The sequence below is a fragment of the Notechis scutatus genome, chromosome 3 (genome assembly GCF_049901735.1).
Source record: "Notechis scutatus isolate UNSWTSFEM ecotype Mainland chromosome 3, rNotScu1.2, whole genome shotgun sequence".
Lineage (NCBI taxonomy): Eukaryota > Metazoa > Chordata > Lepidosauria > Squamata > Elapidae > Notechis > Notechis scutatus.
The window spans coordinates 141,126,962-141,147,814 of NC_142011.1; the positions used below are offsets into that span (position 1 = coordinate 141,126,962).

Genomic DNA, 20,853 nt, shown 5'->3' on the forward strand with positions numbered 1-20,853 from the left:
CTCCAAGTATCAAAATGTCACCCAGACCTAGACTAAATAATTATCAGCTTAGAGTGGATTGACATATCATATTGATGCAAAAACAAATGAACCACAATTCAGCTTAGTGCAATATGCACTCAATTAAATTTGAGTGGGATCTTCTTACCCACAACCTTGCAAAATTTGTTATTATAGTCTGCAAAAGCTCTCGACTAATGGAGAAATAAATAATTCTACATTTTAGTGTGGTTAATAGTAACTATTTTTAATACAGAAAACTATTACAAATTCAGTTTTTTCACCAAAAAGGAACTTGAAAATATTTTGTCCTATTCCTTCATGAGTAATTATTTCCGAGATGGACAATGCATACAGCTCCTAGTCAGGAGAGCACCCTCATTCCTCTATTTGCCTTACCAGCTCCTTGCTAACAAGAGACGGAGAAACACATCTCTCCACCTCTGTGAAAACTACTCATTTGTCAGAACTGTCATCTTTGTTCAATAATCCTTAGTAGTAGACTGCTCATCTCATTTACTATGCATGGTGAACCGTTTTTATTAATACAGATAATTATTCTAATAATTAGAAGCATTTTGATAATACATAATTAAAATGCAGCCTTCATGATCATAAGTCTATTCAGTAAATTTCTCTGAGCTATAGAGAAAATGTATTGCTAAATGGAACACTGAGCAATACGAATTATTAGTTTTAAACTAAGTACCTGTTCAGAGGAGAAGATTAAAATAGGGATACCAGAAGTTTTTGCCTATTTCATGTAAGTGATGAAATAACTTAGTCTTCCAAGACTCGGTTAAGTCCCTGAAGTATCTTCTGAGATAAGAGGATGATACGAAAGTATTATGTCTAGTGTCACATCCTGAATCCTTGCTTGCTTTCTTGCTTGCTTGATTTGCTTCATGGCCAAGGTTAAAAGAATCAAATACATGGGTACCTTGGTACTCCATTGTTTTGAAACTCATTGAATTTGGTACTCAACATATTTTGATGTGAACGTTTTGTCCCGGTACTCATTGTTTGTTTGGTACTCAACACACAAGCTAGAACTTGTCGGTGTCAGCTGCCTTGTGACTCACTAGATTATTGCTTATGGGAAAAATTGTTTGATACTTATTGTTTTTTGTACCAATCACACCTCCTAGAACCAACTTAATGAGGAGTACTGAGATACCACTGTATTAGGAATTAAACATTGCTTTAATACAGCTTCTAAACTTCTGTTCTAGTTTTAGATACTGAATTGTATTGGTGAAACAGAATATTATATTTTAGCAGTATACACGTTATGACAGACCAAGGAGTTCAAAATTAAATATAAATTACGGAATTAATGTAGCTTCTGGTTCTCAAATACTCAAGCTAACTGGAAATTAAGACTTCAAAAGAGAAGAAGCACCACAAAATACAAAAATAAAACGTAAGTTACATTTTTACTGTCATTTCAAAACTTTTTTCATATACAATCAAATATGGGAGACAGAAGAGCACAATTCTGCTGAATGGTTTACAAGTTGTTATCCAAAGAAACTTTCAGGTATGTCAAACCTTATATCCAGCTTTATCTATGAAATTTGACAGGTTTTGTTATCCATGATTGTTTCTGAATTGTGGGAGAATCCCTGAATTTATACTGATGAGGCTCAATTTTAAACAATTTGAACTAGCATTCAAAACTCACCTGGTCAAACACTTGACTGAAGTAATATTTCCAACAGTTACAAATGCACAGTTACATTGCAATCAAAAGAAGACAGATGTCAAAAATGAGCACACAACCCAAATTTCAGAACTGCAGCTGCTGTAGAAAGTATCGGACATATATGCAAGGACATTTGGGATCTCAAGATTCTGTGCACTTTGTCACATCAGCAGCCATTTAAAAAATACTGCTAAAAGCAGTTGCTTGTGCCTTTAGAATACAAAACTGTGACTCAGTGCTTTGTGAGAGACTCAACATGCGTACTAAAAATAGTTACATACATGTAGCAAAGAATGAGATCAATGACTCAAGTACTGAATAAGAAAATGCATAAAGACCTTGTATAACAGGACACAATTAGAACAAGATGGGAAATGACACTTTCATTTGTGACAAAGAATCAGAAACAAAAGCATGCAAATGACAGATCAGCATTATGAAGAGACTCTGAAGGCACGTTTCAGAAAGCACAATGATTTGCAATTAAAAGTTTCTTTAAAAGGAACTTGAAGTGCATTTTTAGCAATGTTCTCTGAACACAACTAAATGCTTAGTCCAAATATTTCAGTATTCTCCTCAGTCAATATGGCTTTCAGCATATTTCAACTCCCAATTCAAGCCAAACACTAGGGAGGGTTTTGCTGCCTGGGTTTAGTAAAGGTTGACTGGGCTAACAAAATTTACTCGTCGGAGCCCACTGATCTTTTCTGTGTCCTCTTGCGTGGCAACCGTCTTGGGGAAGCTTTATCTGTAGTTTTTTAAAAAAAGAACAGCACTTACTTAACAGTATATGTTAAAAAAACATTCTTTGGCAGACAAAAGATACAATATTTATTTAAAAAATATTATGCAAACATCACACTCAAAAATATGATATGCACTAGTTAGGAACATGCAACTGCTATCTAATATGTACCTAAAATAATGGGAAACCAGATATTCAGTGCTTGCTCTGGTCTGCAAATGGGAAAGTACTGAGTCAAGTCTTTTTGCCCAATTCATTTCCTCTACCTTCAACAGGAATAATGTATTCCATGGTAAGTGGCTATTAGGAAGAAGAATGCATGACTCCCTATTTTCCTCTGTGGCTCAGGGCAGACAGTTCTAAAAATAATCTTCATATTCACATGTTTGAGAATATCTATCTATACTTTGCATTAAGTAGAAAGGATGCTATAATATGGCAAAATGATATTACGTTAGTCACTTGGAGCAAACGAAGTTTACGCTAACTTATTACACCTTTTTTTGAAAAAGCCAAATTGATATTTAAGAATCCACATAACTGTTCAGTTTGAACAGAAGTCTGAATGCAACCAATTAGCTTATAATTTTGTATTTTTGTTTATCTAGCCACGATTAGTTTTTGGGTTGGGTTTTCTTCTTAAAGTTGACAATTCACAGTGCTGCAATAAAACAGAATCTGTAATTAGCAGGATAATCATGCTGACTAAATAGGATGACAGGTTTTTTTTTTTTTTTTTGATAAGCTGGGGAAATTTGATGCATACTGAAGAAGTAGCAATTTAATTTCATCTGTTACTCCCAAAACCAAATTGCTCCAAACCTACTTTGACTCTCCATTGCATTCTGTCCATTTTTACAATCCTATCATATCTATTACCGGGTATTTTATCTAGCCATATCCTCAACTTCATCACTGCTTGTTAGGATTCTCTCACAGAAAATGTGCTAATTAATTTAGTTCTGGGAGCAACCAATTATTTGACATGTTTGCACCAATTAATGTAGCATTAAAGACTTTTTTCTGTGTTAATTGCCCACCTATTAGCCATAACAAAAACATAAATACCAAGTTCAATCAACCTAAATCTTTTCTATAACCTTTCAAAATTTATAATGAATTTCTACACACTAACATCCTTGATTTCATAATATAGAATTAATGTAAGACAATAATGTTAAATATGCCACAGAATTTCTGAAAATTGTTAGTGATTTTATTTAGTTTGTTTTTTTAAAGAAAATCTCATATTTTCTTTAGGAAATTCTATAATAAACACTGTAGCAAACCAAATTACAGAGGAGATTTCTAATTCTGAATTATGCCAGAGTGATACATTAATGCATTTAAAAGTTAAATAAGAGAATCCTGCCTCTATTATTTTGGCAGTCACTAAACCAGCCTTCCTAAATTGGTGCCCTCCAACTCCAACACCTTAGCACTTCTGCCAGCTCAAGAAATGTAACTGAACACATCTGAAGAGCATTGCTGATGAAACCTTCACAAAGCTATCATCCCTTTAGTTAGTTTACACTTTAAGAAACAGTAAGTCTTACAGCAACACATATTACTTTTCCTGCAGAAATAACAACTTCTCTGTCATTTAAGTTTTAATACAGTATGCAGAGTTCAGAAATGAAAGTCTATATTAAGAGATACTTTTATTATTGCATATTATTTATAAGCTTTACACTGAATGAAAGCATATAGCAGTCTATATTTAAAGTATTTTATATTTTAAAACAATCTATTCAGGGCATATACTGCACTTATGTTTAAGTTCCTTTACCTCCTCTAGAAAGAGATCTGATATAACATTTTCTAATGTATTTTGCCATTTTCAGTTTTCCAATAAAAAAGCCCATTGGATTAGCCGGTTTAGATTTATGACCATGTGATTCACTTAACAATCACAAATTTCATTTAACAGACACAGTGACTTACTTAATGACCATCATAAAAACAATAATAAAATCAAGTCTGGTACATGGTGACTCAACTAATGACCACTATGTCACAACCACGTATTCCAGGCTAAATTGTAGTTTTAAATTGACAACTACCTATAAAGATAAAATTTTGAGCTATACAATTTGAGAGTGTGTTTTTTAAAATACAAATAAAGAAAGAACATGGCTGTTAGCCAGTGAAGTATGCAATTTTGCTACTATGTACAATTTCAGAGAAAAGCAAAATAAAATACTGGTATAGGCTTTCATGACTGGTATCTGTTGAACTTCAAGATTTAGCTGCCATTTTCTAGACAACAGATTTCCTGATATTTCACCAGCAACGTAAGCAAGATGCTAGTTGCAGTTGCTGACAAAATGTTAGAAATCTGTTATCTAGAAACCCTGAAGCCCAACACTGTCCAAAGCAAAACTTTGCATGTAATTTACATATCTTAATCAGTGCAGTTTTAATACAGCCCAGAAAAAAAATGTAGTGGACTGTAAGTTCAGCCTTATATTTTGCATCCTTGGGCTATTAAGCTATACATTTCTTGGCCCTTTCTTTCATCATATTAATTTTTGATGCAAGTCTGACAAATATATCTATGGAGATTCTGGGTCATCCAGATCATAGTTGTCCCAAAGGTGATTTTTAAGCTCAGAGCTGAAGAAGCTTCTTGGATGAGAAGCAAAATGTCTTCAAGGAAAAACAACTGCCTCTTGAAAAAGCACCTTTGGGTCTGACAAATATAATTCCATCATAAGTAAGCCTCTTAAGTAATTAGAAATTACTGAACTGGCAGATATCGAGCATGTAATTCATGGCCATGTTAAAAACAACAACACAGAAGTAAATCTCATAGCATTATATAACTGCTAGAATGAACAGAGTGGAAATAATTTTGAAGCCGAAAGAATGGGATGGGTACTCCAAGCATGCTGAAAGTAGTCCAACTTTAGATGGAAGTGGGAATGATCTACTTTAAAGTCAAAATATTTCAACTTCTGATTGAATAATAAGATTTATTTAATAGTCCTACCAGCAGCTATTTGCCAAGTTTGTATTAAAGCTGGTGCAATCCTTCAAACTTTAGTATTATCACTGCATGCAGTTATTATATAATCAATCACCAGGAACAAATTCTATGAGAAAATTTAAAAACCTCAACCCAGTAAAGCGTATCTCACCTCTTCTACTTTGCACTGAAGGCAGAGAAAAACAAACAAAACAAGACGTTAATGAAGTTTGTGAGAATTTTAAAAATGTATTTGAATTTATTTTTGAGTTAAATAGAAACAGCAAAATTTAACATCCCACAATGTCCTCAAATCTACAGAGGCTACTTAACATCATCAAGTCGTGGAATATCATCAAGTCGAGATAGACACAATGCCACTAATGATGCCATTTTAACTAAATAGAATCTTAACATTGCCATTAAATAAATCTACTGAAAACAGCCTAATGTATTTAAAAAATAAATTTGGAAGTCAATTTTCCACTGAGAGATACACTTTTTTACAATGCAAATAAATTTACTACAGACAACCTGCCTTGATACTTACTGATCTGATTTAAAGTTTCTTGAGGAATCCAACTCATGTCCACATCATTCTGATTAGAGGTTCCCATCTCTACTTTTTGAGCTGGTCTTTTTCTCTGAGGGGATTAGAAACAATAGTAATAAATAAAATATTATTAATAATATTAATAATATTTTTTAATTTAATAATATTTTTTTAATTTAATAATATTATTAAAATAAAATTAAAAAATCTATAGTCACAAGAGCAGATTTAAATTATTTGGGCAGAGATACCCAATAAATGAAATAAGCATTAACCAACCATTAAAACAGATATGTCAATTAGAAATCCACTTTTATAAATAATAGCTATTTTATTAATTGTCTCCCTTTCATCATTTATCATTTAAAATATCTTTCAAATATTCAGCAGTGAGCAGCATAGATAAAATTAGCTCTCTAATTAAGCCTATCATAATTTTCCTGTATATACATTTTTTAAAAGATTTGTTAAGAAAAGCACTAGCAAGCCACATGATATCATCTTTCAATTATGGAATTTAGAGTAAGGCAGAGTTCTCCACTGTTTCCAGCTTTGCAAACTTGGAGGTGGTTGTGTGTGTGGGGAAGAGAGGGGATGGTTTGTGCAAGTGAGTAAGGATGCTCGCATGCGCACACACTCACACTTGCCGGCCATTTTTATGGCCATTGCAAACCCCCCACACAGTCCATGAGTGGGCCACAGCCCAGAGTTTGGGGATCCTGGAGTAAGACATACAAATTTCACAGTCCTACACCAATCCACATCTTCAGATAATGTTAGAGACCATCCTCTCAGCTTAGAAAAAGCAATGACAGTATTCTTGTCAGGGGAAAGACTAATTAAAAATAGCTACTTACCTTCCTAGATTCCAACAATTGATGTAGACCAACAATGACAAGTAGGCCAAGTCCCGCCAGGAACACATACATAAAGATCCTTATTTAGAAAGATGAGAAAATCTAGTAAGATTTCAATTCTTTTAAGGCAATTTTTTTTTAAAAAAATCTCTAGACAGTCATAAAAACTATGCAGGACAGATGATATCCTAATATAAGGTTTCCTAACAATAATCCAAGGAGTTGTCCCCAGATGTATTTATTTTATGCATTTATTAATTAAATGGATATAACTGGCACACAATATGAAGTTAGGAATGGCCCTCCTAGCCACGACTACCTGCTCTTCAAGCAACAGTCATGAGTACAGGAGGACTCCACATTGCACACAGGATTTGTTTGGGGACAATTCAACCTCACCAAGCATCAAAAATACTATAGACCTAGAACCAGAAATCCCCCCCACAACCCAAAGCTACTCAATCTTGCAAGGATTCAATTGAAGCCTCATCTTCCCCATCCAGACCCTCAGTCTCCAACACTGGGATAGGACATCCACAGCATTGCTTAATTTGCCAAGAGCGAAGATGCACAATTGGATAGCATCAGCACACTGATGATACCTCACCCCATTATAATGGGTGAGCTTATCCATCTATCTCATGTAGATATTGAATAGGAGAGAAACAACACCAACCCCTAGGGCACCTCATATAGAAGGGGCTGAGGGTGAGATCTTTTCTCCCCAACCAACACTAACTAGAATCAACTAACCAGTCAGAAAGAAGGTGACCAAGATAACATTGTGCTGCCCAACCCCAATCCTGAGTCAAACCACAACGATAGCATGGTCAATGGTATCAAAAGCCTCCAGAGGTCAAATAAGTTAAGGATGGGTGCACTACCAGCATCCTATCTGTGCCAGAGATAATTCGAAAAGTACAACCAATGATGTTTCTGTTCCATATCCAGATCTGAAACCTTACTGAAAAGGATCCAAACAATCAATTTCATCCACAGTCCTCTGAAGCTGTTGCACAACCATCTCTTCAATCACCTTCCACCAAAAGGGGAAGCTGGATATTGAGCAAAATTGTCCAGTATCTGTACGTGTGTGTGTGTGTGTGTGTGTTTCTCTCTCTCTGTACGCGTGTGTGTCTGTCTAGAAATGGCTTCCTTAGCAGGGGGGCAACCTAAGATCTCCTTAAGGGGTAAAAGAACAACTCACTCACTCCAAGAAAAATCAGCCATTGTTATGATTCACTCACACAATACCCTCTGGACTGCTTTCACAAAACAGGAGGAGCATGGATCTTAAGAGCAAATAGTTGAATTCAAAATCCTAAGGAGCTTGTTCACTTCTTAGGTCCAACAAGTTCAAATTATAGTTGGAATGCCTGGATTATTCTATAATAAATTAATATATGATATCACTATCTAAATAACCTTGGTGAAACAACCAGCTGCTAATCGCAATCAGTGTTTGATTTAATATACAAATAATGAAGAATGCACAATATGTTATAGTTTCTTAGTGTTCGTGATAGCAAGCTGCTGCAAGCTGCTTTTTCTCTTTGTCTCCAGGGTTTAGTGATTAAAAAACAAAGAAAATCTTAACCTTTTCAAAACCTAAATGAATATGTATATTCTTTTATAATAGCATAAAAAGTTGGTTATCACCATTACAAAAATTAGCAGAATAATTAATCTTACGTTTCACCATCTAATCCATCTTCTTTTTCAATAATTGTAACAGTTTGATTGAAGACAGCATCTTGAAAGAAATTCCCCTAAAATGAAACATTAAAAAGGCTATCAGATTCAGGCCATCAGATGGCACTATTGTTACAGAGGACTCCAGAAAAAGTGTATTCCTTGCAGATTTTTCTAGTTTTTCTGCAAAATAAACTATATACCTATATTTATAGTTATACTTGGGTGGGTAGACAGATAGATATAGATACACAAAGTATGAATAGTGTTTGTTAACTATTCAAGATTGCCAATCTTTTTGCAGCCAAATTTTTAAAGTTATTTTTTCAGCTGTCGAATGTTTTAATAAGTGAGAGAATTACTCATATCATTATAGAAAATGAGATTTTCATATCATTTTAATATTTCCCCTAAATATTAAGATACAATAGTTATTTTTGGTGGAATAGGTTTATTACTACATTAACCTTAGTAGATGTTTAGCACTCTTAATTTAGTGGAAGACTGAGCATTATTTAGCAGTTTACTATCAAATTCTACCCTGTTTCTCCAACAATATGGCCTCCACCAATAGGAAGGCCCAGCATGATTTCTAGGCAGCAGGTGAAATTAAGCCCTGCCCCAAAAATTTAGGCCTATTTAATCCATGCGTTTCCCTGCCATTTCTCACATCGTTCATTAAACTACACGAGATGAAGAGAAATGGGGGGAAAGGGGGGAGAAAACTTGCCTTTAGGAGCGCCCTGCACGTAGAATATCCCAATCTACTACCGATAGAACATCGGCCAATAGAAGCTCCCCGAAGGCAGAGTCACCAGCCGCTTCTATGAGCCGGTAGAAGCGGCCTCGGGGCGAACGCCCACGCGCACTCCCCTTGCCACAAAGCTGTTTCTATTGGCCGATGGAAGCTCCCCGAAGGGACACCAGCCGCTTTGGGGCGAGGCATGGCTGCCCGCAAAGCACTCCTGACAGGAGTGCCCTACGCACACTCCCCTCGCCACAAAGCCGTTTCTATTGGCCAATGGAAGCTCCCCAAAGGCAGAGTCACCAGCCGCTTCGGAGCAAGGCGTGGCTGCCCACAGAGCGCTCCTGACAGAAGCAGCTGGTGACTCTGCCTTTGGGGAGCTTCCATTGGCGGATAGAAACGGCTTCGTGGCAGGGGGAGTGCGTGTGGGCGCTCGCCCTGAGGCTGCGTCTACCGGTCGATAAGATTTCCTCCCCCACGCACCCCCTCCTAGAGCGGCCCATGTGCACTCAACTCTCCACGAAGCTGCTTCTACCAGCTGACAGAAGCAGCTGGTGACTCTGCCTTTGGGGAGCTTCCATCAGCCGATAGAAGTGCCCTCATGGAGAGGTGACTGCGCATGGGGCACTCTAGGTTGGGGTGTGTGTGGGAGAGGAAATTAAGTCACCCCCGAAAAGACGTCCTAGACATTTTTTCGGGGCTCAAAAAAAAATAAGACTCAGCCTTATTTTATGAGAAACACGGTAGTATTTTTTTTAGCCTGAAGAGAGAGCTGAACGAGGCTTACAGATTGTACAGTACTGCCTTATCATAATAGCAGCTCTTAATACCTCAGATTTTGACTTTTTAAAATAGTCTTTCTCTTCAAGCCACAGCAGTTACTAAGAAATTGTTTTGGATAAGATTAAGGAAACAATAAACTTTCTACTGGAATGCTGATTAGGTAAGGAAAATACTGTAACCAAGAAGTAATAAATAGAATATTCAGTAAATACTCTCAATAAAATATGCCTCCATAGTGATCAAAAGAAGATATGAAATATGCAAGAATAAAGACAAGCTGACATGTTGGCAAGTATGAAATTTGGAAATGTATTGTCCTATTATCTTCCTCAAAATGCCTTGTTCTACGTAGCTAATATCTTGCATAACATCTTTTTTAATTCAATCCAAATAGGCTACAAAAACAAGTCAAAACCCATAATAGCAGAACTAGTAGCACAAATCTTTATACAAGCTAACAGAACTAGCAGCTTAGCTCCCCAAGGATTAAGAGAGACCAATTTTTGCATTAATATAGGTAACACTGCCACAAAAACACAAAATACTGCATGAATCTCTTTATCTTAGCCAAATCCCATATTCTCACTTACATTTTGATCTTTGTAATTCAAATTGATAACCAGTCCAAAGGGACGGCCACCCATTGGTTCTGCAGGAATGAAGGAATATTCAAAGGTGGCTTGTCTCTGGGGTGGAACAACTGTGTTCAGAGGAAGAGCAGTGAAATTCTGAATAAAAAACTGATAATCTTGTGGGTACCGGAATGAAGCATCTAGTGATTCTACAACGAAGTCTTCTGTACCCTTATTAGTAAAACCTACTAAAAACTTCACAATGTTGTTTGCTGGAAAATCTAGGGGGGAGGGGGAGAAATGAAAATTCTTAGTGTTTCATTTTTAAATTGTAATTTTAAAAACAAAATAGGTAAGATAAGCTGGCCTGATGTAGAATTCAAAGTACGTTTTACCTTCTCCTTTCACAAACAAGATTGTTGTATCAGCATTAGGTGATGCTTTAGGTTCTCCTGATAGGTCATCTTCCTCTTTCTCTTCTGTCTAATATAAAACAATGTTTGAAAAGCCCATGAGAAACAGTGAAGCAATGAATAGCCAGAATATACAACTTTTATTGTATACTCCTACATAAAAGTACTTCAATTTACAAACACATTAATTTCCCCAAAACCTAGGATTTTTAAAGATATAATTACAAAAAAGATATTTAGGTCAGAGTGTTTCAAACTGTGTTCTGGAGAACACAAAATTTCCACAAGAACATGACTGGGTTTGGCGAAAACCAAAGGATCCCTAAAATAAATTTACCCTAAAGTAGCCAATTTTCCATGACAGTGTCATCAGGGATTCTGAGAAATTTTGTTTTTAACAGGTTCTTTGGAGAACGTTTGAAAACCCTTGGCCTAGATGATGAACTAGATACAGATTTTTTAACGAAACAGGCATAGACTATATTGAAGCCAAATATATTTAACAAATTGATAAGATACTCCTAAACCAGATGACGAGATTATTAAAACTGAACATTTGCTGCAGTTAACTCAAGAACATTAATTAACATTTAATTGAGCATTTCCTTAAAACTTAACAGTTGTAATCCAAATTGTGTAGCCAGTGGTCTAGAAAATATATTGATGTCCTGAACCAAATGGGATTAATTAATTATATTTTAACTATATTAAGAGATGTTAATTTTATATGAGTACTGCCTACCTCTGTATCAGAAAATCACTGTAAGGTAATTGAACCCAACTAATTAAACTTGTAAAGCATATTTAATACTATTTCATCAAATCAAACTTTTATTTAGATTTATTACATTATAGCATTTGGCATTATATGGATAATTACATTTGTCTCACTATAGCTGCATAATGCTTCTTAATAAGTAAGTTACATAAGTAAGTGTACTAAGTAGCAAAACTACTTAGTACAGTATATTCCAGGGATCTCCAACCTTTTCGACGCCGCGGCCCGGTTCTGGCATCAGCTGGGCGCCGCGGCCCGGTACCGGCGTCAACTGGGCGCCGCCATCTTTTTATGACGAAAAGGCGCTCCGGTGGCGTCACCGAAGCGCTGTTTCGTCAAAAAGATGCGGCGCAGCGCTCGGTGAGCTTTTCGGGTAGAAATGGCTTTCTACCCGGAAAAGCTCACCGAGCGCTGGCGCCATCTTTTTATGACGAAAAAGCGCTTCCGGTGAGCTTTCTACCCGGAAAAGCTCACCGGAAGCGCTTTTTTACCAAAAAAAGATGGCGGCGCCCAGCAACCAGCGGCCCGGTAAGGCTTGTTCCGCGGCCCGGTACCGGTCCGCGGACCGGCGGTTGGGGACCCCTGGTATATTCTATTTAAGTTGGGGCCCACAAACTTCACAACTGTGACAATGGTAACACTCTTGGTAACCTATCTATTGTTCAAATAATGCTGATAGGAAACATCAGCACAAAATTTAAAAAATGTTGTAGCTGTACCAATTCTGTTGGTTCATCTTCTTCAACTTCAGCTTCATCATCTTCATCCTCAACTATTGTATCTTCTATTGCTTCTTCATCTTCAGTAGCATCTTGGGCAGCCACAAGCAAGCCGGAACCTAGGGACATGAGAATAAAAGTTTGCTCTTATTGGAAAAAAGCACTAGAAAACAATTCAAAAGGAGTCAGTTTTTTTTTTTAGTCAAATGACTCTCAAAAGTATGCAACAATTAATATACAGTATATTTATGAGGTAATTATTATGCAAGATACCACACACATTATTTCATGTACGTTACTGTAGTTCTATTGCAGTTTGAAATCAAAGTCATCAAATGATTTCAAGTATAGATAGTTCTTGGGTTATGACCATTTGTTCAGTGCCCATTCAAAGTTACAATGCTGCTGAACAAGGAGGGCTTATGACAACTCCTCAAAGGTTCTGGCTGTCACAGCATCCCAAGGTCACTTGTTTGTGATGTGGGAGCTTGGCACCCAGTTCACGATTACACTGCTGCAGACAGCTATGGTCATATGATTATGATTTCTGACCTTCCCTGCCAGTTTCCCATAAATGACAGCAACCAGGAATACCAGAATTGAATCCTTAAGCAGAGCATGGAGGTGTCTGGGTGGGGGGCTGGGAGGCCCAGCACAAGCTACAGGGCCCAATGGTATGTAGAAACCTGTCACAGCCCTAAGCCTTGGTTTATTCCCTACCCCACCAGACCTGGGATGCTTCGGCCAGTTACAAGGCTCAACAGTGCATATAAATTGTTCCACTTGCAGAAGAGCCTTCCTGCAGAATGGAGAACAATGCTTGTTTGTCAGTAGCAGGAGAAAAACAGCTGAAGATGAGCAGGGTACAGAGGTCTTGTAAAGTGCAGGGCAGTGGGGGCAATTGGGGGTTGACAGAATGGTGCTGGCATGGCTGACTGTGAGCAGCAGCAGCAGCAGCAGCAGCACTAGGGCTGAAGTTGAGGCATGAGGCAGTTGAGGCTGGCTAAAACTGCTGAAAGGGTGCTGCGCAGAGTGATCAAAAAGATATAGATGGGGAGGAGATAAGTGAGTGGAGGGAATTGCAATACCCCTGCTGTTCTAAGTGCTGGTGGGCCAGGCTGGGGTGGATGAGACTTCCAAGGCCAACTGCAGCTTTTCTAAAAAAAATACCCTGAATTAAATGAGTTACTTTATCTGAACCTTCTTCTAGAGTTTGAAAAAAATCCTAATTTTTTATTAATAAACTTTTATTTGGAAAAATGGATATAATTCAGCAAACAACCAAGTGAGGGTTGATGTCACAAGTTACAGTACCTAATCACAACACATTGCAAAGCCCGGTGGTATAAAGTATTCTCTGAAATGTTCTTTGGTGTTCTCTGGTGTTATTGCTATTACTATTATTGGAAATTTTATATGGGCTACCCTCCTCTGATATCCAAGCACAGTTCTTAAAGGCCTTCTAATTTCAAAGCCTTCTGGAAGGCCTGCATCTCAAGGAGGCTTTTCCAAAGAGCAGGCATGTCTCCCAGGTCCCACCAGATCACATTGTTTAATAGAAAGGAGCTAGTGTATCTAGCTATCAGATCTGGTGAAACAGACCGAAATGCACAGAAATAGGCAGTCCCACAAGTAATCTAGTCCTTTGTTAGCTAGGTGACAGCTTAAAAGGTGACAACCAGCATCTTGAACTATACTAGACACATACTGGGATGCAATGCAGTTTGTGCAACAGCCATGTGGCATGGATTAACATTGCCCAGAACGGCCGCATTCTCTGAAACTTCAGAGTATTTTTCAAGGTAAGTTCTATGCAACCCCATTGCAATAATCCAACCTAGAAGTGTTTCAACAACCTAGAAGTAATCCAAACTAGAAGTGAGTCAAGCACGAGGGACAGCAAACATAATCTTCTGGCCCAAGAATGGACACAACTGGTACAGAAAATGGATTTGTGCTAAAGCTCCTCCCAAGACTGCCAGGTGCTCTTTGAGTTGAGCCATGAATTCAGGAGAACTCCTAAATTGTAACTCTTACAAACTTTATTCAGGGAGGGTGCTCTCCACTAAGAGCTAAAGTTGAACAAACCTGAACCAAGTTCAGGGGGTGACCTTGCCCAGAAGTTTCACTGAGTATTAAACAAGAGTGGAGAGCAAAGCTCTGAGGCACCCATGTAAGAAATCTCTGCCCCCACCAACACTGACTGGAACTGGCCCAGGAGGAGACTCACAGCAACATACTATTCTGCTTCCCTCTACTCTTTTTTTTTTTTTTTTTGAAAATTTTATTTGGGTTTTCACAAAAACAAAATACAAATAAAACATCTTTTTTGAAAATAGCATGATCCCAGGTTATCACTTCTTCATACAGACACAAAACTTAATTTCATGCTCATTTTTATATTCTATTCCATATCTTATTACCATTTTATATTTTCTACATAGTTTTTCCCCTCTTCTAATTTTCTCAACTTTGTTTTAATTATCTCAATTCAAATCATTATATTTATACTTTTGTCTGTCCTGCTCTTATTTAAGCTTCAATGTATAGCTTTAAGATTATAGCATTCAATATAATACATAACTTCCAATCGAATTCTGCTTGGTACATTCTTAAAATAGACACTATATTCTTAAAAAGAAAATATGTATGTATGTATGTATGTATGTATGTATGTATGTATGTATGTATGTAAATAAAACACATTCCATTCCAATTCAATTCTATCATTAATATGCATTAAAATCTTAACATCTTTAACATTTCTTTTCAATTGAATATCATATTTCCTTGGGAACACTTATAAACTTTCCATAGTTAATTCTTTTTTTCCCCATATTTCTCACTTATATTTTTATAAATCATTACTAATAATTAAAAATGTTCCCTTTTAATTCTCTCAATCATTTTAATTCATTTATTTATTAACAAACATCCCACTGCATTACAATAAATATTTTATCCATCATCATATTTTCTAAAGTTATTTCTATTTGTAATATAACAAAGCTATCTTATGTACCTTTGCAGAATCCCTTTTACAATTAAATTTTCACCCATTATCTCTAAACAAACTTATGGTTACAATCCTTATATCTTTTCCCTGTTTCTCCATTTCTTGTTTCTGTCTTTTACAACTTCTTTTCCTTGCCTTCTTCCCCCTCTTCTTCTCCCTCCCCTTTTTACCCCCTCATCTCTCTACTTCTAACTCTCTCATCTGTAATCCCCTCTTCTGTTGCTTTCTAATATTATACTTATCTTTCAAATTGTTCTTCTTTTTGGTTGTTTTTTCTAATCTTAAACCTTTCACTCTCTTTCCCCCCTTTTCTTTTTCCCCCCCCACTTAAAATTATTTGATCATTAAAGATGGCTTCTTCTTTGTCCCAATCTTCTTGTTCTGCAAGCGTTTCTTGTTGCTTCTCATAGTTCCAGATCTCCATTTCTAAGAATTGAAACACGAAGCCAAAAGAACTTCTCCCTTCCTGTGCGTCTTCTTTCCACTTTTTAAGTTCCGTTTTCAGTTCTTCTAAGAGTGATACCATTTTTAAAACTTTTAAACAATCACCCAGTTAATTTTAGTAATCTAGATGCAAAAAACAAAAATCTCCAAGTAATCCAAATAATCCAAGGCTGTTTCTACTTGCTTCTTTTTTCCACTTTCTCTTCCTGGGGTTCTATTATTTTGTTACCAAGTTTCCATTAAAATGTATCTTTGAAGAATCTTGTTAAAATTTCACTGTAAGTTCCTTTTAATTACAGTTCCATTCCTTAATTCCAGGCAGTCTCCTCCATTTTTCCAGATCCTGCCCTTCTAATCTTTTTTTTTTCTCCTTTCCAGCTTTTAAAAACTTTTAAATGTCCAGAAATCTTTATTGTCCCTTTGACTTTTATTTTCAGCTTAGATGCCTATTAATGTCAAAGTGGATTTTTTTCCCCAGTTTCTTGCTTAAGTCTCTTAGCTGTCAGTATAAGGAAGAAAAAAAACCTAATCCTTTCCCTTCTCTCTCTCCTTCGCAGCTTCAAAATCTTCTTTGGGAAGATTTCTTCCCTCTACTCTTAACCTAAATCTAAAGCAGTCCAGGAGAAAACACTAAATGATAACAAAAGCTGCTGAAAGATCCAGGACAAAGATGACTATATCACCAAAACTCATCCACAAACACAACCAATGCTATCTTGGCATCATAGTCCACTGTGAATTCTGACAAAAAAAGTTCTGCTTTTCCCAGAAACCTTAAATTGTGCACCTAATACAGTACCTTCCCAACAACTTCCCCTAAAAAAAAAAAGGTTGGAGAAAAAAAATGTACAGTACTGGATATCTTTTTTAGGGGATGGACCATCACCTCTTCAAATCAGCCTCAAGCCCAGCTCAAATGACCAATAGTGCCTCTAAGCTCTATATAATAAAAAAATATTTAACATAAAAACTCTAGCTCAATGGTTTCTAAAACTTTCTATTATATACATATTTTGTAATTAGGTATTGGCTACCAATGATAACCACAATATTTTGTCAGGGTGCCCTTTTCATGATCTCAAAATGTTCAGAAAAATATGGTTCCTACAAACTTTTTTGCCAAAATTAGGCATAGGATCAAATGAAAAAAATGTAATAAAGATTTTAGGACACTTTCAAATTAGATGGGCCAAAGCAAACTTGTCTATTGGGAAAAGAATCAATCAATTTTCCCCTTCTCTTATGACATTAATTTGAAAAAAAATCTAGTCCACGAAGCAGGCACTATGGAAAAATTTCTGTACATTTCAATTTGACTATTGAAATCTGAAGAGCAATAATTTAATTTTCAATGTATTGAGCAGAACATTTATTTAAATATTTATTTGCTGACCATCTCATTTCAAAGGTACTCTTGGCGGTTTACACCACCTAACATATTCAAAATGCTTAAGTTTCATAAAACCCATAATAAAGTATTAAAGGACAAAAATATATTGAAATATATAAAATATTTTATTTCCCAGATTAAACTATTTCATTTATTTACTTTTGGCTACTGTTTGAACCAAATATTCTTTAATGTTTTCTCTAAAAAGAAGCAGAACAGGCATCTAAAACTTCAGCTCATTTCAGGGTTTTTTTTTAAGCCTCTAGTATGTATTTTAGAAAGAATGATGATGTGGCATCACAATGGAGGATACTGAACATCTATTAAGGCAGCCAGACAAGTCTCAAAATTTTAATATACATTACAGAATCCCAAACTGTGCACTCAAACTTACCCACTGCAATTAGTACAAGCAAAATTAGTAACAAAGCCCTGATAAAATTTTGTCAGCATTCCTACTTAACCTAGGTAAAACTAAGATTGTTTAAAATGTGACCTCTACTCCCTTAAGTCTCTTTTATCCCCAAGGTTCTTACCCCATAGTCTAAAGACCCTAGAACAGCCAATAACCTTGATATAAAAAAATAATGAACCAATGAATGTACACATGATAAATAAAAGATGTTGGGCTGTGGTGGATATGTCAATTAAAATATTAACTTGCAGGGCAAGTTGGCCATAGTAAAAAATTTGTATATATAAAACCCAATTTTGTAACAATTCTCTCAAGAGAAAGTGAGAGAGAGTGAGAGAGAGCATCCACACTTGAAATGTTGTGAATAATTCTCTCACTATTTGGAGTTATGCTCTGGACCTTTTAAAGAAGAAAAGGTGACATGACACACAATTCTATTAATATTTTACTTGTAGCAGCTTACTCCCAGGCTAATAATAAAAGGCTTGAAATTTATAAATATGCATGCTAGAAAAGCGAGCGAAGTTTTTCTTTTTCTTTTCAAAGCAAATACAAGTTTTCACATTCAGGGAATTCACTCCTATCCTACAAGTGTCTTTATATCGATGTTAAATAAATTATGATTAATAATTTCTGGCAATAGCAAAACTATGACTTTTATGCCTCTCTTCTTGGTTTTCAAGAGATGGCCTATTATTGTCATTAAGATGATAATGGACACAGAGGACTTATGATTTGCCCACTAATTATTTTCTACGTTATGCAAAGTTGCATTGCATTTATATCCTGCTGCAATCCAACAGCTTTCAATAGTTTAAAAGTTATATCATTCAGCAAAATGTTAAAATAAGACACCTGCAGCTACACCTAGACAATGCACCACCTTTACCAAGAAAACAACACTGTCACCAGGACGTGAGTTCAACTTTAAGAGCATTTTACTTTAAAAAAAATATTGAGATCAGAGTTGCTATGTCTTAAGAAGAAATGACACTACTGCTTTATTAGTTACTGGTTTAGCTCATCCAACAATTTACTACTCCTTCCAGAATGGTGAAACTTAATGTTATATTATGCTTTTTTTTTCTCCATATGCGTATACATATATGATACAAAGTCAACTCAACTATTCAACACTATAGCACCTCTATGGGTTATTATTTTTAAACAAAAGTGAAGGTCTGGAAAATATTTTATATTGTTTAGGTACAGGTAATTTGTAAGAGAGTACGCATAGCATGTTGTCAGCATTCTCAGGTAAGTAACACATAGTAACTTACACTGTAGACATGTGCAAAAAGGGCTTAACTTAGACAATATGCCAAAGACACTTAGTCCTCCAACCTTGTTTTCCTTCAGATGTATTACCCTATGGCAGGGGTCTTCAAACTTGACAGCTTTTAAGGCTTGTGGACTTCAATTCCTAAATTCCTCCTCCAGGAATTCTGGGAGTTGAAGTCCACAAGTATTAAACTTCCCAAGCTTGAAGACCCGTGCCCTATGGAGTCACAGCCATGCTAGCCCAGTAAAATGAAAACACAGTTCAAAAATTTGGAGAATGATCAAACTACCAGAAAGTGAATATGAGTTAGTACCGGAATCAGGTCCAATCCACATAATTTCAGCAACTTTTTTTTGAAATTTTACCCCCTTGCCCAGGGTACCTCACCGCATGCCTAGGGTATTAGCTACAAGCATGTGCAGCAATACTGATCTTCAGTTGATACGGAATAGAATTCTTAAGACTGCCATATTTCATAATCTACAAATTGGTGCCACTTATTAGAATTACTTCAAGAAAACTGGACTGAACAGTGCAAATGCTACAGAAAGTACAAGTTAGCATATATTTTTTTAAAAAAATTCTATTAGGACGAAATGAACTCAGCAAATTTCAATTATACCTAGGTATTATCCAACAAATTGTCAGCAATTGACAACTGGATGCACATTGCTTCTACTTGCAGTTTGCATTTCAATAACTTTATTATTATTATTATTATTATTATTATTATTATTATTATTATTATTATTATTATTATTATTATTATTATTTTATTATTATTATTATTATTATTATTATTATTATTATTATTATTATTATTATTATTATTATTATTATTATTATTAATTAAAAAGCACCAGAAGCAATTGGATCGCTGCTCAAATAGCCAGAACGGTACCTTACTTGAATTACCATTTAAGTTTTAAGTGGGGCAGTCTGGGGCCAAAGATGAGCACGATGACTTCAGAGAAACTGGCATGCGGTTTCAAGAGAAGGAAGGAAAAAGCAATCACGGCAATATCGGGGCGTTAAGCAACACACGCACTCCTGTCAACGATTTGTGTGTGTGTATATATGCTTGTTGGGGAGGTGGACTCGCCTTCGGCTTTAGCACGTGTCACTTTTGTCAGCCTCTCGACAAGAGATCAGAAGCCGCATCAGACTTTTAAGTACACTAAGTTCCAAGTCAATCATGAAAATTGGGGGGGGGAGGGGGGAGGTCGGCCGGCGGAGAGATCTGACACGTCAGCCCCGAGGCGGAGGGAGGGGTGCAGGGCAGACCACCATCACCCACCCACCCCCGACCACGGACAGAGCACCGAGGCGCAACCGAGTCCCTCCCGCTTTCCGACGATCCACCGGCTCGAGAAATCTCCTCACGCGCCGTTCCCCTTTCAAACTGGCGACCTCCCCCTCCTTTCCTGACCTCTTTCCCCCCCCCCACGTCACACGCGCCAACGGCAGCCTGCAACGGTCGCCCTCCGACAGTCGTTTCGGTTCAGCCCTCGTTCGTTTTCTCTCTGTCTCTCTCTCTCTCTCTCTCACCTGGCCCAGCTCGGGCGCCGCCGAGGAGGAGGACGGCGGGGAAGGCCACCAGCACGAGGACCAACAGTTGGGGCAGGGACCGCCTCATGGTCGCGAACCAACTAGCGCCCTTCGGTGGCAGTTTCTACTTTCTCCTGCCACTAAGCAATGGCGCTAAGCTGCCATCCGGCCGACGTCCCGCCCCTTTTTACGACGCGACGTCCAGACGCCACCGGGCAGGCACGCAAG

At 36.9% G+C, this 20,853-nt stretch overlaps 1 protein-coding gene across 1 annotated transcript; it reads right to left on the reverse strand.

The window, feature by feature from the left end:
• Positions 1 to 1,417: 1,417 nt before the first annotated feature.
• SSR1 (signal sequence receptor subunit 1) lies at positions 1,418 to 20,774 on the reverse strand. Its single transcript, XM_026676663.2, has 8 exons — positions 20,626 to 20,774; positions 12,531 to 12,649; positions 11,016 to 11,103; positions 10,639 to 10,901; positions 8,521 to 8,597; positions 6,829 to 6,907; positions 5,969 to 6,062; positions 1,418 to 2,453 (listed from the first exon to the last, which is right to left on the reverse strand). Exons 1-8 carry the CDS (start codon positions 20,711 to 20,713, stop codon positions 2,386 to 2,388), a joined length of 876 nt encoding a protein of 291 aa, XP_026532448.2. The 5' UTR covers positions 20,714 to 20,774; the 3' UTR covers positions 1,418 to 2,385.
• Between the last annotated feature and the right edge of the window lie 79 nt (positions 20,775 to 20,853).